This window comes from Carassius auratus, chromosome 43, assembly GCF_003368295.1.
Source record: "Carassius auratus strain Wakin chromosome 43, ASM336829v1, whole genome shotgun sequence".
In the NCBI taxonomy this organism is placed as follows: domain Eukaryota; kingdom Metazoa; phylum Chordata; class Actinopteri; order Cypriniformes; family Cyprinidae; genus Carassius; species Carassius auratus.
In genome coordinates, this window is record NC_039285.1 from 20,501,408 (window position 1) to 20,524,539 (window position 23,132).

The 23,132-nt window shown below is 38.9% G+C and overlaps 1 protein-coding gene across 5 annotated transcripts in view; it reads left to right on the forward strand.

Annotated features, from left to right (window-relative positions):
- Positions 1-23,132, forward strand: part of LOC113061865 (dmX-like protein 2) — a 67,067-nt gene that overhangs the window by 16,270 nt on the left and 27,665 nt on the right. For all 5 annotated transcript variants that reach the window (XM_026231340.1, XM_026231344.1, XM_026231341.1 and 2 more), the window contains exons 4-19: positions 8-86; positions 190-337; positions 2,311-2,377; positions 3,293-3,465; positions 4,189-4,366; positions 5,536-5,710; positions 9,139-9,342; positions 9,517-9,779; positions 10,235-10,940; positions 15,146-15,267; positions 15,379-15,468; positions 15,586-15,697; positions 15,776-15,895; positions 16,238-16,468; positions 19,862-21,529; positions 22,949-23,059. In XM_026231340.1, the coding sequence (XP_026087125.1) occupies positions 8-86; positions 190-337; positions 2,311-2,377; positions 3,293-3,465; positions 4,189-4,366; positions 5,536-5,710; positions 9,139-9,342; positions 9,517-9,779; positions 10,235-10,940; positions 15,146-15,267; positions 15,379-15,468; positions 15,586-15,697; positions 15,776-15,895; positions 16,238-16,468; positions 19,862-21,529; positions 22,949-23,059 (4,447 nt within the window). The remainder of the gene's footprint in view (positions 1-7; positions 87-189; positions 338-2,310; positions 2,378-3,292; positions 3,466-4,188; positions 4,367-5,535; positions 5,711-9,138; positions 9,343-9,516; positions 9,780-10,234; positions 10,941-15,145; positions 15,268-15,378; positions 15,469-15,585; positions 15,698-15,775; positions 15,896-16,237; positions 16,469-19,861; positions 21,530-22,948; positions 23,060-23,132) is intronic.

The following is a 23,132-nucleotide window of genomic DNA, read 5'->3' on the forward strand; positions in this document are numbered from 1 at the left end:
TATGAAGCAACTGAATTACCAATGGCAGAAGACTGGTCAGTTCTTCCTCAGTGCTATAACCTACAATCTGGCCTGGGACCCTCAAGGTTTGTTTGAACTATACACTTTGTCAGTGAATGAACTAACTATTATCACGAGACAGTGGAGCCAAATTTTGTTATGAATTAATTACATCTGATTGTCATGTAGGCAATCGTATCTTGGCAGCGACTGAGTGTTTGCAGCTGTGGGCTCCTCCGAGCAGTGACACGCTGATAGAGGAAGAGGACAGTCAGCTGAATGATGACAGAGCTAATGAGCTCATTCTCAACGACTGGAAATGTATCTGGCAGTGCAAGTGAGTGCAGCTCAAGATCTTAACCAAACTTCTGTCTGCGTACTAAATATTTTATGTCGCTTGTCTGATTTCCTGAATGGTAAACACATTTGATGAATGTTATTATTTTAAAGGGTCATATAATAGAAAAATTATGCTTTTACCCTGCTTAAATAAGAACTTTATGTGGTACCTAGGCATATTTTAGCCCAGGATTTTCTCAGGATAGAGTTCAGAAGTATTGTTACTTATTTCTTATTTCGGAGAGGTTAGCCATTCATAGCAGCTTATTTGTGTGTGTGTGTGCTTAATTTTAGATTATTAATATGCATTGCTAAGAATTCATTTGGACAACTTCAAAGCTGTTTTCTCACTATTTAGATTTTTTTGCACCCTCAGATTCCAGATTTTCTAGTAGTTGTATCCCGGCCAAACATTGTCCGATCATAATATACCATACATCAATGGAAATCCTATTTATTCAGCTTTCACTCATGACATCTTTTTCATCATGATATATTAAATACAGCTTAATGTGACGATTAGATTTCAAAGTCATACAGCTGCTGCATTTTACAGTCGTTACCATTTTACAGTCGTTACTTGCCGCTCCTAAAGCACCACCTGCTGGCAGGGGAATAATTCAGTTTTTCATTAAGCCCATCTGCTGTTTTTGTGCAGACTAGGGCTGAAACGATTTCTTGAGTAACTCGAGTAACTGTATTAGGATTAGGCCTGTGCAAAAAAAATCGAATGCAATTTTCATATACATCTCATCAGTAAAGACACTCCTGTAATTAGTAGTATATTTCCAGCACGTGCGTTCAGGTCAGGGTTGCCAGGTTTTCACAACAAATCCTGCCCAGTTGCTTCTCAAAACTAGTCCAAAACTAGCCCAAGCGCGTTACTAGGAAGTTCCCCCAAAAATTGCTTCCCGGGGTTAAAATATACGTTTTTTTGGCAGGGTTGCCTTGGTAAAATGTGCATTTTAGGGGCTAAATATCACGTTATTGGTATTGTCGCTTCAACCCACGGACATGAAAAACAACCACAGACTTGGGAACACTGGTTGGCATTCACTACACAGAGCCGTAATTCACTGACAATCTACACAAAACCATTTTTAAAATCGCAGCCGATTCTTTGTGGACTTTAAAAGCGATTTTGTGTTAGTTGTCGGTAGACTACGCTTCTGTGTAGTAACTGCCGCTCCACATGAACCAGTGTTGCCAAGTCTGCGGTTGTTTTTCATGTCCGCAATTTGAAGCAACCCCAATACCAATAACGTGATATTTATCCCCTCAAATGTGAATTTTCCCAAGGCAACCCTGCCAAAAAAAACAAAAAAACTAAATAAAGCCATTTTTCTCGGGGACCCTCCTGGAAACGCTAGTTTTGAACTAGTTTTGAGAAGCAACTGGGCAGGATTTGTTGTGAAAACCTGGCAACCCTGATCTGAATGCACATGCTGGAAATATACTACTAATTACAGGAGCGTCTTTACTGATGAGCTGCTCATGAAAATCGCATTCAGGTTTTTTTTCACAGCCCTAATGAGGATCCACACTAACTCAGCTTAACTGCAGTGTGCCTTTTAAAGTGGGATGGATTTTAGTGTTCATTATGTGGCTACTGTTATCTAAGAGTTTGAGCAAATATTATTTTTTTTATGTGTGGTCATAGTTGGTGATCTTTGAGTGAATAGATATTACTGTAAGAGAGAGTTTAGTAAATGGTCAGGTAACATAAAATTCAGAATGTTGGTGCCTAGACGGCTTGGCTGAAATTATAAAAGTTATTAATAATTATTTTTTTATATATATTAAGACTAGTACAATTAGAGTAGATCTTTAAAAGTGAAAACCTGAACATTTTATGAAGGTGTAATGTGGGTCTTTAAAACATGCACCCTTTATAAAACATACTTCACTACGTGCACAGAAATTTACCTGCTTGTGTGTTTAAATTTCTCTGCTTTGTGTTTTTTGTGTCAGAACTGCTGCTGCTGTTCACATCACTCAGTGGTCTCCAGACGGGGAATACTTTGCCACAGCTGGAAAGGTACCACACAAAACATGTTTTATATTATGTAGGATCATTGGTGAACATAAGTTGTTCTTAAATTATGCTAATTATAAAGACTACATACTAGACCTAATCCTTTAAGAAACCTTTATCACTGTGATGTGTAAAGTAAGACATTGTTTGGTTCCTATTTGAACATTGATGCTGTATTTGGGAATCTAATGGATATGAGTAACAAGGTAAGCTATGGCTTCAAAGTAGTTAAATCATATCCTTTTAAACTAGTAGTTAGCTACTGTACAGTCTATTAGCCTAGCTAAATATTTGTAAGCATTTTAAGGGGGTAATGTCTTTATCCTATAAAATGTTTTTTAGACTGAAGACAATATAAAACTATGAAACACCATTAAAGGGGTCATGAACTGGCTTTTTTATTACTTTATAATGTTGTCTGAGGTATACTTATGATGTTTGCATGATTTTTATATTCAAAAGCATCGAAAGGAATAAGTAATATGCTATTTTCTACCCGGGTTTCGAGGCCGGCTCTAGAAATGCTAGTTTTATATGGACATGCTGCATTGAAGACTTGGAAGTAAATGCCCACTGTCATGATTGGATAACAGTTGTAACTGACTCTCTGTGTGTCTGTTTAACAATCTTCGTCCTTCATAGGAGCCTTCTGTGACTTTGGTTAGACGTGTACACATAATCAGGACATATCAAGCGATCTCTATCAAAGCTATAGTTGTGTCAGGGTTTCTGCAGGGTCTTAAAGCCATAAAAAATTTATTTAGTTGTATCAAAAAAACGCTGTTTTGATCCTGAATGAATCAACAGTTGAAATGAAATCGGTTCAATCGCAATAACTCACTTATTAACAGTGACTGCCATTGCTGGTTTTAATTCCACAGTGGCACAACCATTTCTCTCCCTCTCTGTCTCTCTCAGGATGACTGCCTGTTGAAGGTGTGGTATCCCACCACAGGATGGAAGTCTGCAGTGGTGATGCCAGACGTGACTGATAAAAAGATCCCAGCGGTTCATTTCTCATTTGTGTATCTGGCACATCCGCGTATGGTCACAGGCTTCTCCTGGAGGAAGACCAGTAAATATATGCCCAAGTATGTCAAACACATCCACAGACTCTTTCACTCATACTAGGGTGAGTGGTTTGACAGAATGTAGCATGCGGTAGTAGCAGTATGTCAAATAGTGGATACACTGCTAAACCATTTGTACCATTTGGTACATATATGTGCATGGGGCTAGAATTCAACAGATGTGCAGTCACAGCTGTGCATGTATTGACTATTTTGCATTGACTTCAAAGGTGGTTCATTCAGTCAGTATTTAAATATTAATTTTGTTTATTAACACACCTGCCACATAATGTGAATCTGTTTTTGTACTGATGCCAGACTGATAATTTGTAAAAAAAAAAAAAAAAAAAAAAAAAATTATTCCATCAAAAAGAGAAGAAAAAAAAAGAAATTATGTTTGAAATATTTAATTAATAAAAATAATGATGAATTTTAATTATATATAAAAAAAAATTCAAAGAAATGCAGCCTTGCTGAGCATAGGATAAAATCTTACTTATTCTAAACTTTTGAACAGAAGTGCATATATCAGTTAAAATTGAAAAAGTTGTTGCTTCGTTTCGAAAGATTTGAGTCGAGACTTCAGTGAGTCAGCTATTATCTTCATCTCATTCCATTGTCTTTTGTTGAAGCTCTGTAGATTTAGCAGTGGAGGAAACACAGCTGAGATTTTAGTCTGACCGCCCACTCTTAACTCACACTGTGAATTCCACCCATGTCTGTGTGTGTTTCTCATTGTCATAGGGGCTCTGTATGTAACGTGTTGCTGACGTCTTGCGCGGATGGCATCTGTCGTCTGTGGAGTGAGACCCTCTTACCTGAGGACAGTCTGTTGGGGGGACAGATCTCGGAGAACAGCACCAGCTTCAGCTCCTCTCTGCCAAACTTCGCTCAGAAAGACAAGATACAGCACGCTCTGGAGGTCAGCATGCAGAAAAACACATGCTCATAAAAACCAGTCTGAAATCGACCATTGTAGCCCTAAATTATTGTAATGTACTTTGCGTATTAGCTGGGTTACTTTTTAAAATGAATTACTCCCTGCAAATGTTGTCTCTGGCGTATGTCTTCCTTTCATATCAGATCATATCGACTTCGATATCGAGGCTAAAATCCTGCTTAAATGCAAATAAATGTCTGTGTTATTAAATTATATTGAAATTGTTGCCAAATGGCAAAGTATTGAATGATTTCTGCACCAGATTTTTTCCTTCTCAGCAGTTGTCATCTTCAGTAGGATGTGTGAAAACTTCATATTAGCAAGCTGTTGCCTAACTTTTGTCTCCATGTAAACCAAAAACTAACAAACACTGAATTTGTCTAATAACTAAATCATATTTGGTTGAAAATACAAATCATCATGCTTCAAACATGGCACACACACACACACACACACACATATATATATATATATATATATATATATATATATATATATATATATATATATATATATATATATACCAGCAGGCTTTGGTTATTTTCCTTAGTTAATCTCAGTAGATCTTAATTTAGAGCAGACATATATAATGCGCATGGGCTTCATTTATTGTAATAGTGCATCTGTTGATTTTTATCCTTGTGTGGATTATTTGGTTATAATGGAAAAACAGAAGCATGCTGAATAGAATCCAATGTGAATTTGAACAGCTCGGTTAAGTAATAAATAATTTATTATAATATTGTTTACCCCGTTTGCATCTGCAAGGTGCCTGTTACACATTTTTCCTGTGTTAACGTCAGTATTTAATTATAAATTGATAACATTTTCATTTTTAGGTCAGACATATATATTTTTTTATAAAATCACAGGCTTTAGTTTTTTCAGTTTAGCAATGCATGATTGTGTCAAACCTTAAGTGGATTTTTATTAATATCGCATCTTGAACACACACACTCACTCTCACTTGACTCCATGTGCCATCTGTAGACCCATATGGAATCTGCAGTTTCTGCACTGATTTTAAGGGAGGAACTTTAATGGCATATGATAGTGTGTTTTTGGAGCTCCGACTATAACACTCCATTTCATGTTGGCCTGCTGTATATGTATTGCATTTGTGATGGTAAAAATGGTCTGTCTCCATTCAGTCTATCCACCACCTCAAGCACCTGCGAAGGGGCCGCAGAAGATCGTCCGCCCTGGTAGCCCACACAGAGCTGCTGCCCAGCCAGCTGGGGTCCCACGAAACTCACCGTCACATTTCACACCACGCCAATGCCCTCTGCCATTTCCACATCTCTGCCAGCATCAATCCCAACACAGGTGCGCTCACACACATACACACACACACACACACACACACTAACTTTTGTTTGTAAACATGGTATACGAGAACTAAGACTGTGAATCTTGGTCTAGACAGCAAATTCGCGATTCATAGTTTTTCGTTACGACTCGGGAACAATTTTTGCAAATTCAGAACAATTCAGTTCTATTCGATTCACAATTAAATGTGATTCGATTCAATTAACAATTTGTTTCTGCATTCTTTAAGTGCATTCACAGGCTTATTTAAATGCTTTACCTAAATTCTTTAAATGCTTAGTCAGGGGGACAAATTACACAGCAGCCTTTCTGGTTAGAGAACCATAGGTTACAGAAAAAAAAGAAAAACTCTTTTGTCCATTGTTAGATGCTAGTTTAATGATGTTATTGCATGACATATGTAGAAATTTATGCAAGCCAAGATTTTTAAAAGACTTAAAAAGTACCATGTATAGACATTTTGTCACACCAGGGGCATAGCCATCATTTCAGAAGTGACAGAAATATCAAATAGCCTACAATAATTTTATTTATGTATGTTTTTTTTTCTTATCTTTTATTTTGAATTATTTGTATTATTATTATTATTATTATTATTATTATTATTATTATTATTATTATTATTATTATCTAATGGCATCAATAAAGCTTACCCGCAATGAAGTGTTGGGACTTCTATTTGCGGACCCAGATTCTGAAGCGGAATATTTGCATTCAGAAGATTTAAGTGATTCTGAAAGTGAAAGTAGAGCCTTACGGCGCACGCGAGGCAGATCTGGCCACGCTGCTCGTAGCAGGAGCAAAGGCAATGTGACACGGGGCATAGCTTTTGAACTAAACAGGTTTTGTCTACTTGTGTTTGGTTGTCATATGAATAATATATATGTGCCTCATACATGGAATCAGAGTGCCTGCTGTATGTAGTAAATTGAAAATCTCTACAGCAAAATCCCAACCGCTACATTCATTCAGTTTGTTTCTACCATTTATTAGTAATGCTTTACATAGTTTATTTACTACTTACTATTTACCTGAGCATTCAGTATTGTGCAATATAGCACACAGAAGGTGAGGGACATTTTGGAGGGAAAGGAGTGCTGCATTTTATCATTTAAACGTGACTTTTCATGAAAATTCTATAATTCAAGATGGCCGCCACCATATGACGTCATAATATGCAAATTATATGGGAAAATTTAATCCCTACATAAACATCGGGTTATCCTTAATATTTCTGTAATTTACAGAAAGTTTTTATCTTTTATCACTTTTAAGATATAGCCTTTTGAAATTAAGATGTCAAAATCGAACGTTTTAGGAAAAAACCTCTGGCTTTAAAGGGTTAAACTTCAAGTTCCCCTGTTTATAATGATATATGGCACTTGATGCTGACTGCTAAAATAGGTCTGAAAAACAAAGAAAAGTGCAGGTGTGTCAGGCACCCCGAAAATGTTCTAGGTCTTTAAGGGTTAATGTAACTAATGGCAAAATATGTTAGAACTAGGCCTAGCTTCTAACATGCAACATGGTGAGTCAGAGTAAATTGAGGTCAGGATTTTTCGTTCAAAAACCTTCATTAGCCTGTAGATTGAAATGAAAGACCCTTAATAAAACATATTGGAAATTGTATAGTTTAAATGGTTTTCATAATGACGGTTTAATAACCAATGTGTAATTTTTTTATTTATTTTTTGATGCATTAGGCTGCAGCCTGTACAGCTGTATCATGTTTTGAAATTAAATTAAATAAAATAGATTTTAGATAAATGTTCTAATGATTTTTAAGGATGTTATAATGTTATATTATAAAGTTTTTTTTTTCGTTTAATTTTGTTATTTGATCTCCGTTTACAAAACAAAATATAATTCCTGTCAGTTTGCAAAGTTTAGCTTTGTGCCACCTGGCAGTAGTTTCCTGAACAACGACTGCCTTGCAGTTAACACCGTGGCCCTGAGGCGGTGGTACATGCTGCGGTAGTAGGCATTTTGGTTGACCACCTACTGTGTATATATTTTGAAAGCATTGAATTGCTATAGAAATTTTGATTTATTAGATTCATAGCATTTAAAATCATTTAATGTCCAAAATCAGTGATTCATGATTCAAAAATCCATGTTTCAAGATCGGTGCATATAAATCATTACACCCCTAACGTGAACAATAATTTATATAATTACATAGAGATTACAGTTACAGCATGGTTTATGAGGATGTTTCCTTTGTTCTCATAAACGGATTAACGGGTTAAGCCTGGCATCTAAAATGTGTCTTTGTCTTTTTTTTTTTTTTTTTTTATGGACCAGATGATGAAACTTAAGACAAAAGCTCATAGTTCTCTAAAGAGTGGTGTGCTCTGATTGGCCGGCTATCTAGTGCGTTGTGATTGGCCAAAATACTCAAGCGTGTGACGGAAATGTTACACCCCTTACCGGGTTAAGGAAACTTTTCTCCGTAAAAATGCACTTCATACACTTGAATATTCCACACAGTGGGGCATGTTTGAACAAGGTGTTTTAGGAAGGTGTGGATGAGCGTTCACTTTAGTAAAGAATATCACTTTAGTTATGAGACTTAAATCTTTGCAACTTTACATACGTATCTTCTGTATGCACGAGCAGCTTTTAACACTCCAAAGACAAAGAAACACATGAAATCGCATCATATGACCCCTTTAAAAAAGTTTGCGTATGTATTTATTTATTTATTTTGAGTATTGCAGCAAGCTTTTATGGCTCTAGTAAACTATATAGTATAATATAGTAAACTCTTAAACTAATTTGACATAGGACAATGCAGTCAGGCTCAGATTGGTTAGCTGGCCCAGTGTGTTGATTCACTAATGGCTTGGTGTACATTGTCCAGAAATTCCATGACCCCTTACCATTACAGGTAGTTGCATGCTCCCAGGGAAGGTTTTATGTAAACTTTGCACTGAATTTTTGGCCATTGTAACTTTGCAGACGTTGTCTATGCTCTTAACAGCAACATTACACACTTAACTAAAGTTAAAAAAGTAAAATCATAATCATTTAAAAGCTTCCAAAAGTTTATTACTGTATAAAAATCATTAAAGATTTCACAAGAAAAGACATACTACGACATGAAGGTGGACATTTTTAGAATTATACTAAAATAACCCCTTTTTTTTCTGTAAAGCAGATTGTATAGAACTGTTTTGTTTGTTTTTTTAGTAAAGTTGATCATGTTTATAATTTAGAGGCCTTAGAAGTTTGTGTATCAAATATGATACAGTAAGCTTTATTAAAAGAGCATACTAAACATTTTTGCCAAAATTTGCCAAAAGTTTTATGTTCCAGTTTGTGGGTGGGTTAAGAGGATAGAAGTATGATCATCTGATACTGTACATGTATGCATTCACACAAACACGCACGGACAGCAGTGTAAACTTTCTTTCTGTCATCAGATATCCCCGCAGCACTGGCTGGATCGGGCCTGTTTTCTGAGGATGTCAGTGGAGGGTTTATGGTTCACTGGCTGAATAATAAAGATCTGAGCTTCACCACCTCCATGGACCTGTTTATGCAGCTGCTGCGCAAACTTTCTGAACAACACCTGGAACAAACCACTGAAGACTTTGAACAGGAAGGGACAACCAAGTTTGACTTCGGTACTGCCTTATGAATAAACCTGTTTGTGTACTTAATGCTAACAGACACATGGGCTAAAAGCTGTAAAGAACATATCATGGATTATTTTAATTGTGGCATTATTGTATCTTTTAGACTCTTTGCTGCAGATTTACAGTATAATGTACAATGTACTCTTTTGTGTTTTTTGTTAGATCTGGATGAGATGTCTGATAAGGGCTCTTCAGAGCATGAGGAGGGCGATCAGGAGGGGAGCACCAAGGCCTCTTCTCCAGGTTCGAGCAGCAGTGTTCCTCTGCCCTCTGTTATGCTGGATCGAAAGCTGGATGCTCTCATCCTGGAGTGGAACAAGAATCCAGACATGCTTTTCACTATTCATCCGCTTGATGGATCTTTCCTTGTCTGGCATGTCAAGTATCTGGATGAGTTCATACCTGGCATCTTCAGACAGGTTCAGGTAATACACTCATTCAGAAACCATGGTAATGACAAGTAAGCAATGGAGGTTGAAATGTAAAAGTGAACGTAAGAGTCTTCATTTTCTTCCGACACCAGAGCCACTGAGGACACAGTGGATTATTTTGTTTTTGATTTTAACGCAACACTGAATGTACAAAAATAAAAAGAGAAGAGAAGGGTGAATAAGCAGTAGCTCATTATCATTTAAAGAGACATGCACCTAAATTAGTCTCTGTGAAAGGAGCTGTTTTTACAAGGTACAAAAAGGGTGCTGTTTTACTCGACCACTGGGGAATTTTAACCAAAGTATGATGCATACATTTCATGAAGACCCTAAAGAATCACACCAACTTGTGGAAAATGGGCATTCGATGTTCCCTTTAATACACTAATATGCTTATACTACTGATTACCATGATACACTAAATAAACTCTATTTGTTTTCTCTTTCAGGTGTCGTTCTCCTCTCGTATCCCAGTGGCATTCCCCACTGGCGATGCTAATTCCCTCAGTAAGAACATCATGATGTACACATGTACTTTTATGGACAAAGAGAACTGCAACGCTCTGGAGGATAAGAGAAGTGAGCGGCGGGTTCCTCAGAGTGCATCTGCGTCTGCGGGGCTCAGTGCTTTTGGACACTCTCTTGCTGCTGTCATCGGCCCTGCCGTCATGATGGTGTCCAAACACGTTGATGGATCGCTCAACCAATGGGCTGTGACCTTTGCTGAGAAGTCCGCCTTTTCGAATGTCCTCACAGTTTCACACAAGTTCCGTTACTGTGGACACCGTTTCCATCTCAATGATTTGGCTTGTCACACCGTCCTTCCCTTGCTGCTGACATCATCTCATCACAATGCATTGTTGACTCCGCCCTCTGGATCTGGAAGCACTGATGGAGATCAGATTGGGGGTGTGGCTCTACAACCTACCAGGCCAATGAGAGGCATTCCTGGGAAACAGCTGCGAAATGCAGCCACACGTACATTCCATGACCCGAACGCCATCTACAGTGAGCTGATCCTCTGGAGAGTCGATCATATTGGCCCACTCTCCTGCACAGGGGGCGTGTCAGAGCTAGCACGAATCAACTCGCTCCACACATCTGCGTTCTCCAACGTGGCCTGGCTGCCAACACTCGTCCCTAGCTCAGTGCTTGGTGAGTTTAACCCCACAGCTGTATCCATACTACCTTCAGAAATTCATAATCAAAAGTTTAGTTTGACATATAATACATTATTTTTGGATATAGGGAGAGCAACGTAAACAAAATCCTAAACTTTGAAACATACCTGCCCTATTACTTTGCTAAGCGATGAGAGCTGTCACTTTTTGACTAACGAGTGAAAAAGCAGAACAATCTAATAACGGACTTGCAGCCATCAAGAACAATCATCTAACTGTAGCACCTTAACAACCACACAGAATTACCAAAGCAATTCCTTTACAACTATCCAGTATCTTATGAACATCCTGAACATCAACTACCCAGAAACTACCTTACAATGCATTATTGGCCACTCAGAAACTTCCTATCATTCATACAGAACACCCTAGTAACATCCTAGAAATTGCTTCCCAATGCACTAGAAACCACCCAGAACATTATAGCATTGACATAGCAATCACGATATTTATACGTAGATGCCTCATTAGCTACTGTTTCTGTGGGCCACTATACATAAGCTATACATAAGCTATCCACCATATTGGAAGGGTCAACTTGACATCATTCACCATTACAGTAACATAAGTTACCAATGTTTCAAAAGATGGGAAATATGGAGTTAATACATTTAAAAACACAAACCAACACATTCTCATCTTTGAAAGATTATACCGTTTCTTCTGGAATTTAAATCCCCACGATTTTTATAACCATCGGCTGTGCAGGATTGTGACATCTTCGAATATTCACTGATTATTATGGTGAATGATGTAAAGTTGACCATTAAAGATGGCGGACACGTCTTCATGCTTGGTGCTGTCGAATGGGGCATCTGCCTATATATATATATATATATATATATATATGCTAGCAACCACCTGGAACACCGTACAACCTGCCTAGCAATACAGTAGTACCAAGAAACTGGCAAGCATAGCCTTAGCAATGTCCTAGAAATGCCTAGTAATGCCCTGTCGAATACCCAGAAACTACTTAGCAGTGCCCTATCAACCACTCAGAAGACCATAGCAAAATCCTAGGAAGTGCCTAGCAATGCCCTATCAACCACCCAGAACACCCTAGAAACTGCCTAGCAGTATCCTTTCAACCTCTCAATCTACACCATTTATCTGCTCTGTCAATCTACAGTCCCCCAGAGAATTTCACACAAAATGACAGAAGCTACACAGCAAGATGCAAACCTCTGGTCAGGATACGTTAATGGACCGATGAGACAAAGATTAACCTTAATCTAAGTGATTGGAAAGCAAAAGTGTGGAGAAAAAAGGGAACTGACCCTAAGCATACAACCTCATCTGTAAAGCTTGATGATGTCATTGCATGGACATGCATGGTTGTGTCTAGAACAGGACCTCTTAATTTTAATGATAACTTAATGTATGATGCCACCAAACTCATTGGATCAGCACAATAACCAAAAACACCCTGCAAGTTCAGTCAAGGACTTTATCAAGGCAAAGAAAAGTAAAGTCTTAGATTGCCCATATCAATCTACAGATTTAACTCACAAAAAAACAAGCAACAGTTGGAATTGGCTGCATTAAAGGCTGGGGACAAGCATTTCAAAGAGTCTGGTGATGTCTATGGGTTCCAGACTCACTGCTCTGATTGCATGCAAGGGATCTGCAACTAAATATTAGCTTTTAATATTTTACATCTGCCTTAAATTCAACTGTTCCAATACTTATGCTCACACCAAATAGTGGGATGAACTCTAAAAGTGCTGTCCTTTTTATTTGGTAAAACTTGGTAAAATGTGTGTCGAAAGACCTAATTATAAAATGTGACATTCTTTAGTTTTGTTGCATATTCATCTTTTAATCATATTTTCAAATGTCTTGACTCCAGTCTTTACTGTTCCAATACTTATGGAGGGCACTGCAAATCTTTTTTTTTTTTTTGTATAGGGTCCTTTTTAAACAATAATAGGGGCCTTTAAAATGTTCTTTTTTTCTGGTAATCAGAAATTAATTTATCATAATCAAAAATGAAAATTAAACCCTTTTATTTTTGGCAAAACAAAGTGCTGCACAACAGACTGCTAAATAGTAATATATATATATATATATATAGTAATGTTAAACTAAACTTTTATTTTGACGGGTTGCCGTGAGGAATTTGCAGCTGCTGTTTATGTGATCTGACAGTAGTTTTCTCAAACGAAAACGTAAAATGCTAATGAAGTGACTCTCAGAGCAGCTGGAGATGATATTTGTGTATTCATATCATCATGGTTAGACAGCAGAAGCTGAAAACACTGCAAGGGTCATACGCGCTTTAGTATGTGTGTATGTTAGTAAACAAAATGGTGATTTGCGGCTTTTGAGAATCGATATCGAATCAATGTCATTTAAAAAATTATTAATCCTCGACTGTGAATAAATCAACATTGGAATGCATAAGTTCTGTCACAGAGGTGCCATGCAAATGTACTTTTATAATCGTAAATTATTACTTCAATGAAAAAAGAATGGTAAAGGAGCGCTTCCTGGACTCCAAAATTGGTTAAAATAGAGGTGCTCTTTGGAATGGAAACTAGATGCCAAAAATGAAAAAGGAACTCCAAGGCACTCTCTTGGTCACATTAACCTTCTAAAAAACTCCAACGCGTTTCGGCTACATGCCTTCTTCTGGAAGAAGGCATGTAGCCTAAACATTTTGGAGTTTTTTAGAAGGTTAATGTGACCAAGACGTAATAATAAAGTCTTTTTAACTTTTGTAATTGAGAGTGCCTTGGAGTTCCTTTTTCATTTTTGATTTTTCGTAAATTATTACTATTGTCCACATTAGAAATAATTACCATACAAATAAGGCTATAGACTACAGAATACCCAAGACATGTCACTTGTATAGTTTTGAATGTGGGAAAAATGCTCAATAAGTAAACACTTAATATGTCGCTCTATTGAGCAAAGCCTCGCCTTCTGAGTAAAACAGCTACTTGGTAAAGTCCTCGCATTCCTGCAGCTGCTGTTAGAAGTCCTTGTTGCTATAGAAACAGCCAGCATTCTGAGACATGCGCTTAGGACTTCTCGGGCCCTATCTTGCACCCAGCGCAATTGACTTTGTACACCGACGCATGTGTCATTCCTATTTTGCACCTGCGCAAAGCGCGCTTTTCCCTCCACAGAAGCACGTCGCTAAACTAGTGAATGAACTTGCGCTCCCTGGGCGGTTCAGCGCAAAAAAGGAGGCGTGTTCCGGCGCAAACAATCCCTGGTGCTATTTTGCTGTTCCATTAAACAATTGCGCCACTGACCAGAAAAAACCTAGTCTAAAGTCAGTGGCGCGTTGCGCGTTGTTCATTATGCTATTTTAAGGGCGCATGCTTGACCATAATGTATAGCGTGCACAACGCGCATACACTTTGCTCATGTAATCTACACAGATGCAACAGTTATTTTTGCAAATCATAAATTGTTACACTAAAAAAATATTAACACATGAGATGACGGAAATCATTGTGGTGTGCCACGAAGATGTGAACAAAATAGGCATAAATCTAGCTTACAAATTATTCAGGCTAATTATTCTCCCATCCCCATACAACACAACTTCTCTGTCTTTCACTGCTCTTACAATAACATCAGTCTCCTCGGCTGTGAACCGCTCCTGGCGTGCGCCTGGTAAATACGCCATAATAATAGCAATCCATAATGGAGCTTGCGCACCTGCTTTTAAAGGGAATGTTGGATGGCGCTCTGATTGGTTTATTTCACGTTACGCCCAAACCACACCTATGAATAATGAAGCTACTTCAGACTAACCCACTTTAGATTTGCGCCGGGCGCAAGAGCCATTTATCCCGCCGGGAAAATAGCAACAGCGCCGAGACCCGCCCACAAACTTACTTGCGCTTCGCGCTTTGACACTTGCGTTTCAGATCGTTAAAATAGGGCCCCTCATGCGCACTAGCTGCTTTAGTCTGAATAATACGTTTTGTTTGTTTTTTTGATGCCATTTGAGCTATTGGAAACCTGTCAGATTTCATTGGTGATTTCAGATATTAAATTTAATTGTATGCTTGGGGAACAATTTTGGAAAATTTGATGTTTCTCCATTAAAGGAAATTGCACTTCCATGCCCAAGAGGCCTTTCAAATATGGCGGCAAAGTGAAATGATTTTCCTTAAAGGGACTTTGTTATTAGTAACAAAATATTTGTGTTTTTGTCAGGATCATACTGTAACTCTGCAAGTGCGTGCTTTGTGGCGTCTGATGGTAAAAACCTGCGTCTGTATCAGGCTGTGGTGGATGCCCGCAAACTACTGGATGAACTCTCCGACCCAGAGACCTCTGTAAGAGCCTCTACGAGTAGATTTGATCAAAATAATGTCCTTGTCTGCCGATAAATGTAGGGTAAACATAATTGATATAGCTGATCTCTGATGGTTGCTTTTATAATTTAGAAACTGGTGGGTGAAGTATTCAACATTGTGAGTCAGCAGTCCACTGCCCGACCTGGCTGCATCATAGAGCTGGATGTCATTACAAACCAGGTGGGTTCTACATCTGTTTATGTGCAGATGCAGATAACATAGTCTGTTAATCAAATATGTTGCAATTTGAAAATAATATGTTGTGTGTAATACTGCATGCATTTTTGTGTCTCTCAGTGTGGCTCAAACACACAGCTGCTCCACGTATTTCAGGAGGATTTTATTTTAGGCTACAAACCGCATGATGACATACCAGATTTCAGCAGTATTAATGTTCCAGCTGCAGAAGGTGCAAAAACCTTTTCTTTCTAATTATGGTTTAAACAGTGTTTGCAGAACATTACTTTTGGGTTATCTTTGTCTCTAGAGTACCAGCCCCCTCCTTTCTCAGAAAAGTTCTACCTGGTGGTGATCGAGAAGGATGCAAATCAGAACTCAGTATTACAAATGTGGCATCTTCATCTGCGCTCGGTTCAGGCATGTGTGGGTGCGTATGATGTGGGTTATTTATGAAATGATGACACAGCTGTCTGCAGACAGCTTATGAGAGGAAATTGTCTCACGAGGGGAGTCTCATGAATGGAAAGCGGATACTTCCTCTAATGACTCATTTATTTTTTAGAGATGGAAATAATTTAGAAGGAAATGATGCCCTATTTTACCCGTTGTGCATCAATAATGTACATCTGCACTGTGTATTGTACTGTCTGTCTATATTTTTTGATGATCTCTGTTTCTATCTCCCTCTATCTCTGTCTGAAATGCATTCAAGATAATTCATTTCATGATTGATTACGGTTACATTTTACTGTCTTTCTAATCTTTGCAGAAGAGCCAGTAAATGACCATGTATTCCAGAACCAGCTGACAGTTCCTTTGAGTCAGAACTATGGTGACTCATCTCCTGACACCACTCCAGCTCATAGTCAGCTGCCTCGTTCCTCCTCTTCTGCCAACCTGCAGTCAGCCAGCAAACTCATCCTGAGCTCTAAACTGGTCTACAGTCAGCGGCTAGACCTTCCACCAGGGGTGGAGCTAATCAGAGCTACGCCCTCTGCCGGTATGATCATGTATTTGTGTGTGTGTACGTGTGTGTGTGTATTTATATATATATATATATATATATATATATATATATATATATATATATATATATATATATATATATATATATATATACAGTGGGGATTGAAAGTTTGGGCACCCCTTGCAGAATCTGTGAAAATATGAGTAATTTTCAAAAAATAAGAGAGATCATACTAAATGCATGTTATTTTTAATTTAGTACTGTCCTGAGTAAGATATTGTGCATAAAATATTTTAACATTTATTCCACAAGACAAAAAAAATGCTGAAATTATTAAAATAACCCCACTCAAAAGTTTGGGAACCCTTGGTTCTTAGTACTGTGTTCTGTCACCTGATGATTCTCGACTGTCTTTCTGTTTTGTGATGGTTGTGCATGAGTCCCTTGTTTGTTCTGAACAGTTAAACTGAGCAGCATTCTTCAGAAAAATCTTTAAGCTCCTGCAGATTCTTCAGTTTTCCAGCATCTTTGCATATTTGAACCCTTTCCAGCAGTGACTGTATGATTTTGAGATACATCTTTTCAGACTGAGGACATTTGAGGGACTCAAACACAACTATTTAAGAAGATTCAAACATTCACTGATGCTCCAGAATGAAACAAGATGCATTAAGAGCTGGGGGTGAAAACTTTTGGAATTTGAAGATCAAGGTAAATTGTACTTAATTTGTGTACCGGGAAACATACAAGTATCTTCTGTTGCTTACGAAGGGCAAAACTAAATGGAAAACAATTATATTTTTAAAAAATAAGAAAAATTTGTCCATCTTCATCGTGTTCAAAAGTTTTCACCCCCCAGCTCTTAATGCATCTTGTTTCATTCTGGAGCATCAGTGAATGTTTGAATCTTTTTAAATAGTTGTGTTTGAGTCCCTCAAATGTCCTCAGTCTGAAAAGATGTATCTCAAAATCATACAGTCACTGCTGGAAAGGGTTCAAATATGCAAAGATGCTGGAAAACTGAAGAATCTGCAGGACCTTAAAGATTTTTCTGAAGAACAATGCTCAGTTTAACTGTTCTGAACAAACAAGGGACTCATGCACAACCATCACAAAACAGAAAGACAGTCGAAAATCATCAGGTGACAGAACACAGTACTAAGAACCAAGGGTTCCCAAACTTTTGAGTGGGGTTATTTTAATAATTTCAGCAATTATTTTGTCTTGTGGACTAAATGTTAATATCTTTTATGTACAATATCTTACTCAGGACAGTACTAAATAAAAAATAACATGCATTTAGTATGATCTCTCTTATTTTTTGAAAATTACTCATATTTTCACAGATTCTGCAAGGGGTGCCCAAACTTTCGATCCCCACTGTGTATATATATATATATATATATATATATATATATATATACTGAACAAAATTATAAATGCAACACTTTTGTTTTTGCCCCCATTTTCATGAGATGAACTCGAAGATCTAAGAATTTTCTATATACACAAAAGGCCTGTTTCTCTCAAATATTGTTCACAAATCTGTCTAAATCTGTGTTAGTGAGCACTTCCCCTTTGCCGAAATAATCCATCCACCTCACAGGTGTGGCATTATCAAGATGCTGATTAGGCAGCATGATTATTGCACAGGTTTGCCTTAGGCTGGCCACACTAAAAGGACACTCTAAAATGTGCAGTTTTACTGTATTGGGGGGTCCAGGGGGTCCGAAAACCAGTCAGTATCTGGTGTGACCACCATTTACCTCACGCAGTGCAATAGAGTTGATCAGGTTGATCAGGTCATATACACTGATCCAGAGCATCCCAAACATGCTCAATGGGTGACCTGTCGGGTGAGTATGCTGGCCATGCAAGGACTGGGTTGTTTTCAGCTTCCAGGAATTGTGTACAGATCCTTGCAACATGGGGCCGTGCATTATCATGCTGCAGCTGAGGTGATGGTCGTGGATGAATGGCACAACAATGGGCCTCAGGATCTCGTCATGGTATCTCTGTGCATTCAAAATGCCATCAATAAAATGCACCTGTGTTCGTTTCTATAACATACACCTGCCCATACCATAACCCCACCACCACCATGGGCCACTCGATCCACAACGCTCACATTAGCAAACCACTCATCCACATGAGGCCATACACACTGTCTGCCATCTGCCCTGTACAGTGAAAACTGAGATTCATCTGTGAAGAGAACACCTCCCCAAATTGCCAGACACCATCGAATGTGCAAAAATCATGCTGTCCAGGCAGCGTCTTGATAATGCCACACCTGTGAGGTGGCTGGATTATCTCAGGAAAGGAGAAGTGCTAAGACAGATTTAGACAGATTCATGAACAATATTTGTGAAAAACAGGCCTTTTGTGTACATAGAAGTTAAGTAGTTAAGCTCGTGAAAAATGGGAGCAAAAACAGTGTTGCATTGAATAATTTTGTTCAGTGTCTGTATGTATGTATATATATATATATATATATATGTGTGTGTGTGTGTGTGTGTGTGTGTGTGTGTGTGTGTGTGCATTTAAGTATTGAATAATATAAATTAACTACATAGTCTTACTATATGGTTAGGGTTAGGATTAGGGTTTGGCTTAGGGTTACAAGATGTACTAATGTGCACCAAGATTTCAGTTTACTGATGCCATTGTAGAAATACTCTACTCACAATTGTATGATAATATGGGGGTTATTGAAATCAAGTGAAAAGTAATAAAGTTAGCCGATGAACGATCATATCATATATCGATGATAGACAGAGATATCACCTATGGCTGATGCCTTTGATGATATCAGGCTAGTATTATTATATAATTAACATTAGGGCTTATTTGTTACATTGAGTTTATGAAATCAATGGCCAATCAGAGGCGTTCAGACAAGTCGTCGCATACAAATAAACACCAGAGTTTTGTTGTTTGGTGCATGAGCTTGCTGACTGAATTCTGCCCTCTCGTGAAATTTTCTCATAAACCAAAATGTTGACCAAAAAGATATAATGCGTAGTTAATAGATTACAGTAACATTAGGCTGCTTTTAGCTGTATACTGGAGACTCCGGCTATAAAACTAAGTTAATAATTCAGTGAATTACCATGATAATGTCATGTATCTGCAATCTTACAGGCTGAAGATAGGACGATAGGACTATAAACTATATCGTCCAAAATGAAAAAGTACCCTATCTATAATTAAAGCATTTGTAACTATAGCTGTATTCACATGGACCCTAATAATTTGTTTGTAATTTGACTAGCATCCTAGTCATAGTCTCTGTCTTAATGGTCATATAAAAATGTAATAATAAGCCATTTGTGGGTGTGTAAGGGGATGGTTTGTGTTTGTCAATTGTGTTCTGCTGTTAAAGCATCATGTAGGTGATAAAAATATTGGGTGTTCTTTTCAAAGGTCACTTGAGCTCCTCGTCTATCTACCCTGTGTGTTTGGCTCCGTACCTGATTGTGACCACCTGTTCTGATGGACGTGTCAGGTTCTGGCACTGTAGGGTGGACATGGAATCATCAGTGCCACACCCCGAAGAGACACGTTCATATCAGTGGGAGCAATGGAGTCTCTTGAAAGAGGAAGAAGACATCGACAGCTCTTTGTGTGTTGCGGGCCGACCCGTTGCAGTCAGCTGCTCCTACACGGGAAGACTTGCGGTGTCATTCAAACAGATGTTGCCTGAGAACGAGGGTAGCATGCCTCAGGACTTCTCCATGCTTGTATCCATCTACGAGTGCGAGTCGACGGGTGGCTCGGAGTGGGTCCTGGAACAGACGATTCACCTTGATGATTTTAGCAAACCTGTGAAAACGCTAGATCCACGTGTTAGTGTTGATAGCAATTTGGTTGTCTATAGCAAGTCAGATCTGTTTGTAACCAAAGACAGCCCTAATATCAAACACTTTGTGCACCTGGACTGGCTGTCAAAAGAAGATGGGTCGCACATCCTGACTGTTGGGGTTGGATCCAATATCCTTATGTATGGACGTATCTCAGGGGTTGTCACAGAGCAGACAGGAGTGAAGGATGGCATGGCAGTCACCTTGCCTCTAGGGGGCAGTATAAAGCAGGGAATTCGCTCTCGTTGGGTGCTTCTGAGGTCTGTGAACCTTGTCTCTTCTGTGGATGGTACCCCATCCCTGCCGGTGTCCCTATCCTGGGTGCGCGATGGCATCCTGGTGGTAGGCATGGATTGCGAGATGCAGGTTTATGCGCAGTGGAGGCAGGATGAAAAACCGGGCAACTCAGACAACAACAGCATCTCATCTCCAGAGGGCATTGGAGGTCGCACTATATCGGTTTCAAATGAGGGCAGAGCGCGATCTAAGAGCGTCTTCGAGGGTAGTGCAGGAATTGATGATGCGTTCCGCCCCCCAGCAGTGATTCAAGATGGCGGCTTGTTTGAGGCTGCCCATTCATTGTCACCCACTCTTCCGCAATACCATCCAACCCAGTTGCTAGAGCTTATGGACCTCGGAAGGGTACGTCGTGCTAAGGCCATTTTGGCACACCTGGTCAAGTGCATTGCTGGAGAAGTTGCAGTGGTGAGGGATGTGGAAGCAGGTGAGGGTGGTGCCAGGAGGCATCTATCCCGAACCATCAGCGTGACTGGTAGCACGGCAAAAGACATTATTGTTGCTGGCCGTGATGGTGGGCGAGATTACACCGAAATCAGCTCCATTCCCCCACTTCCACTATACGCACTGCTTTCTGCAGACCAGGACACCTCTTACAAGATGGGAGAGGAAGTGGGAAAAGGGGCAGAGCGTGAGACACAAAAACAGTCAGAGGATCAGTACTCTGATCTGTTTCAGGTGCAGACTGTCACCACTGATGATTTTGTGAACTTTGCTGCAGAGAAACCAGAGAAGAAGACTCGTGTGATTAACCTATCACAGTACGGCCCCACGTACTTTGGCCCTGAACACGCACAAGTGCTGTCTTCACATCTTATGCACTCCAGCCTGCCAGGTCTCACACGCCTTGAGCAGATGTTCCTCGTGGCTCTTGCTGATACCGTGGCGACTACTAGTGCAGAAGTAGCAGGACCCACAGATAAACAGTACACTGGTGAGTTTACTTTTTGTACCAACTTTAATACTGATGTAATTTTGCACCACAAGGGTTACCAAATTTTCAAAAATAATGAAAATAATAATTGTACAGGTTTTTCAAACCCCCCCCCCCCCCCACCATTTCTCATTGGTCAAAAAAATAGATCAAAGTCATAGGTTGAGCCAGTGTTGCAGTATTGGGGCTAATCTGGATGCTCAAACGAAGCATTGTTTTTCTGGTTTTACAAAACCATAGTCTTTACACTTTTCAACAAAACAACAAGCGATTGAGTTTCTTATAGTTGTCTCTTTAAATAAATGCAAATATTGTCAAGAAAAAAAGAGACCGAAGTAGCATTTGTTAGTGGGATGGACAATCCTAGCTCTTGTTGTGTGGATTCTTAAACACCTCTGATTGGCCATTGTGTTCACGCACTCAACAGATATATCGGTAGCACTTTATTTTACAGTCCTGTTCCTCGTGTACATACTATGTACTTATTATAGTAATTACAATAACTATGTAATGACTAGGTACTAACCCTGAACCTACCCCTAAACCTAACCCTACCCCATGTGTTACCAGAACTTTCTTAGATAAATACACTGTAAGTACACTATAAGTACATGTTAGTACACGTACTGTGAAATAAAGTGCAACCGATATATCTGTGATTGGCTACACTGATCATCGTTTCAGGCTCTTCACTGAGCACTTACACAGATGGCCTGCTCAGCGGCGCTCAGAATGATAGCGGGATATAATGGTATCATTTTTACATTTCAAGACCGACTGGCACTGACATCGATACTTTTGACAATACTGAGTTGAAGTAAAATGATTTGTCTCTGATAGTATTAACGAGTATCTTTTGAATGTGATATACTTGTTGTGTTGGCTAAATGTCAAGTATGTCAGTAGGGTTAACCATGTACACAAAGAGAGAACCATAATAAATATTTTTTTGGAATAACCTTGGTATAAATATTTAGCTTGCTAGAGCCAAGATGCAAGGAGAAAGGTTCAGGGACAGTAGGATAAATCATACGGCATGCAAGAGTTTATACTGTAGCTCTAATTCACCTAACATTAGATTGCTGATGAATTTCAAAGTTCAATCCGCAATTTCACAATAGAGGAAGTTTTTAATTAGTCTCTTGAGTTTTGATGTGGTGGATTTTTTGGTACTGTTAAAATGTTTATATTAGTCTCTTGATGCAGTGGTGATGCAGATTGTGGTTTGGATTATGTTCAGGATTGTGTGCTCTGAGCATTAAAACTCTTTGATGACAGATCCATATATCTTAAGAGTGATGATCTCATGTCATGCTTTGCGAAACTGATGCAGTGTAATTGCTTTGTAGATAAAGAATCAGAAGTAAAAAATGCTATATTTTTTAAGGATTATGGTGTGGTAAATGTGTGTTTCTGCAGGTGGAGATGCTCTAGATGAGTGTGGTCTACGTTACCTGCTGGCCATGAGGTTACATACCTGTCTGCTGACATCCCTACCCCCACTCTACAGGATGCAGCTACTGCACCAGGGTAACACACTCACTTACATACACATATACACGTCACACTCCCATCTGCACACAAAGTGGTATATGGTTCCCTC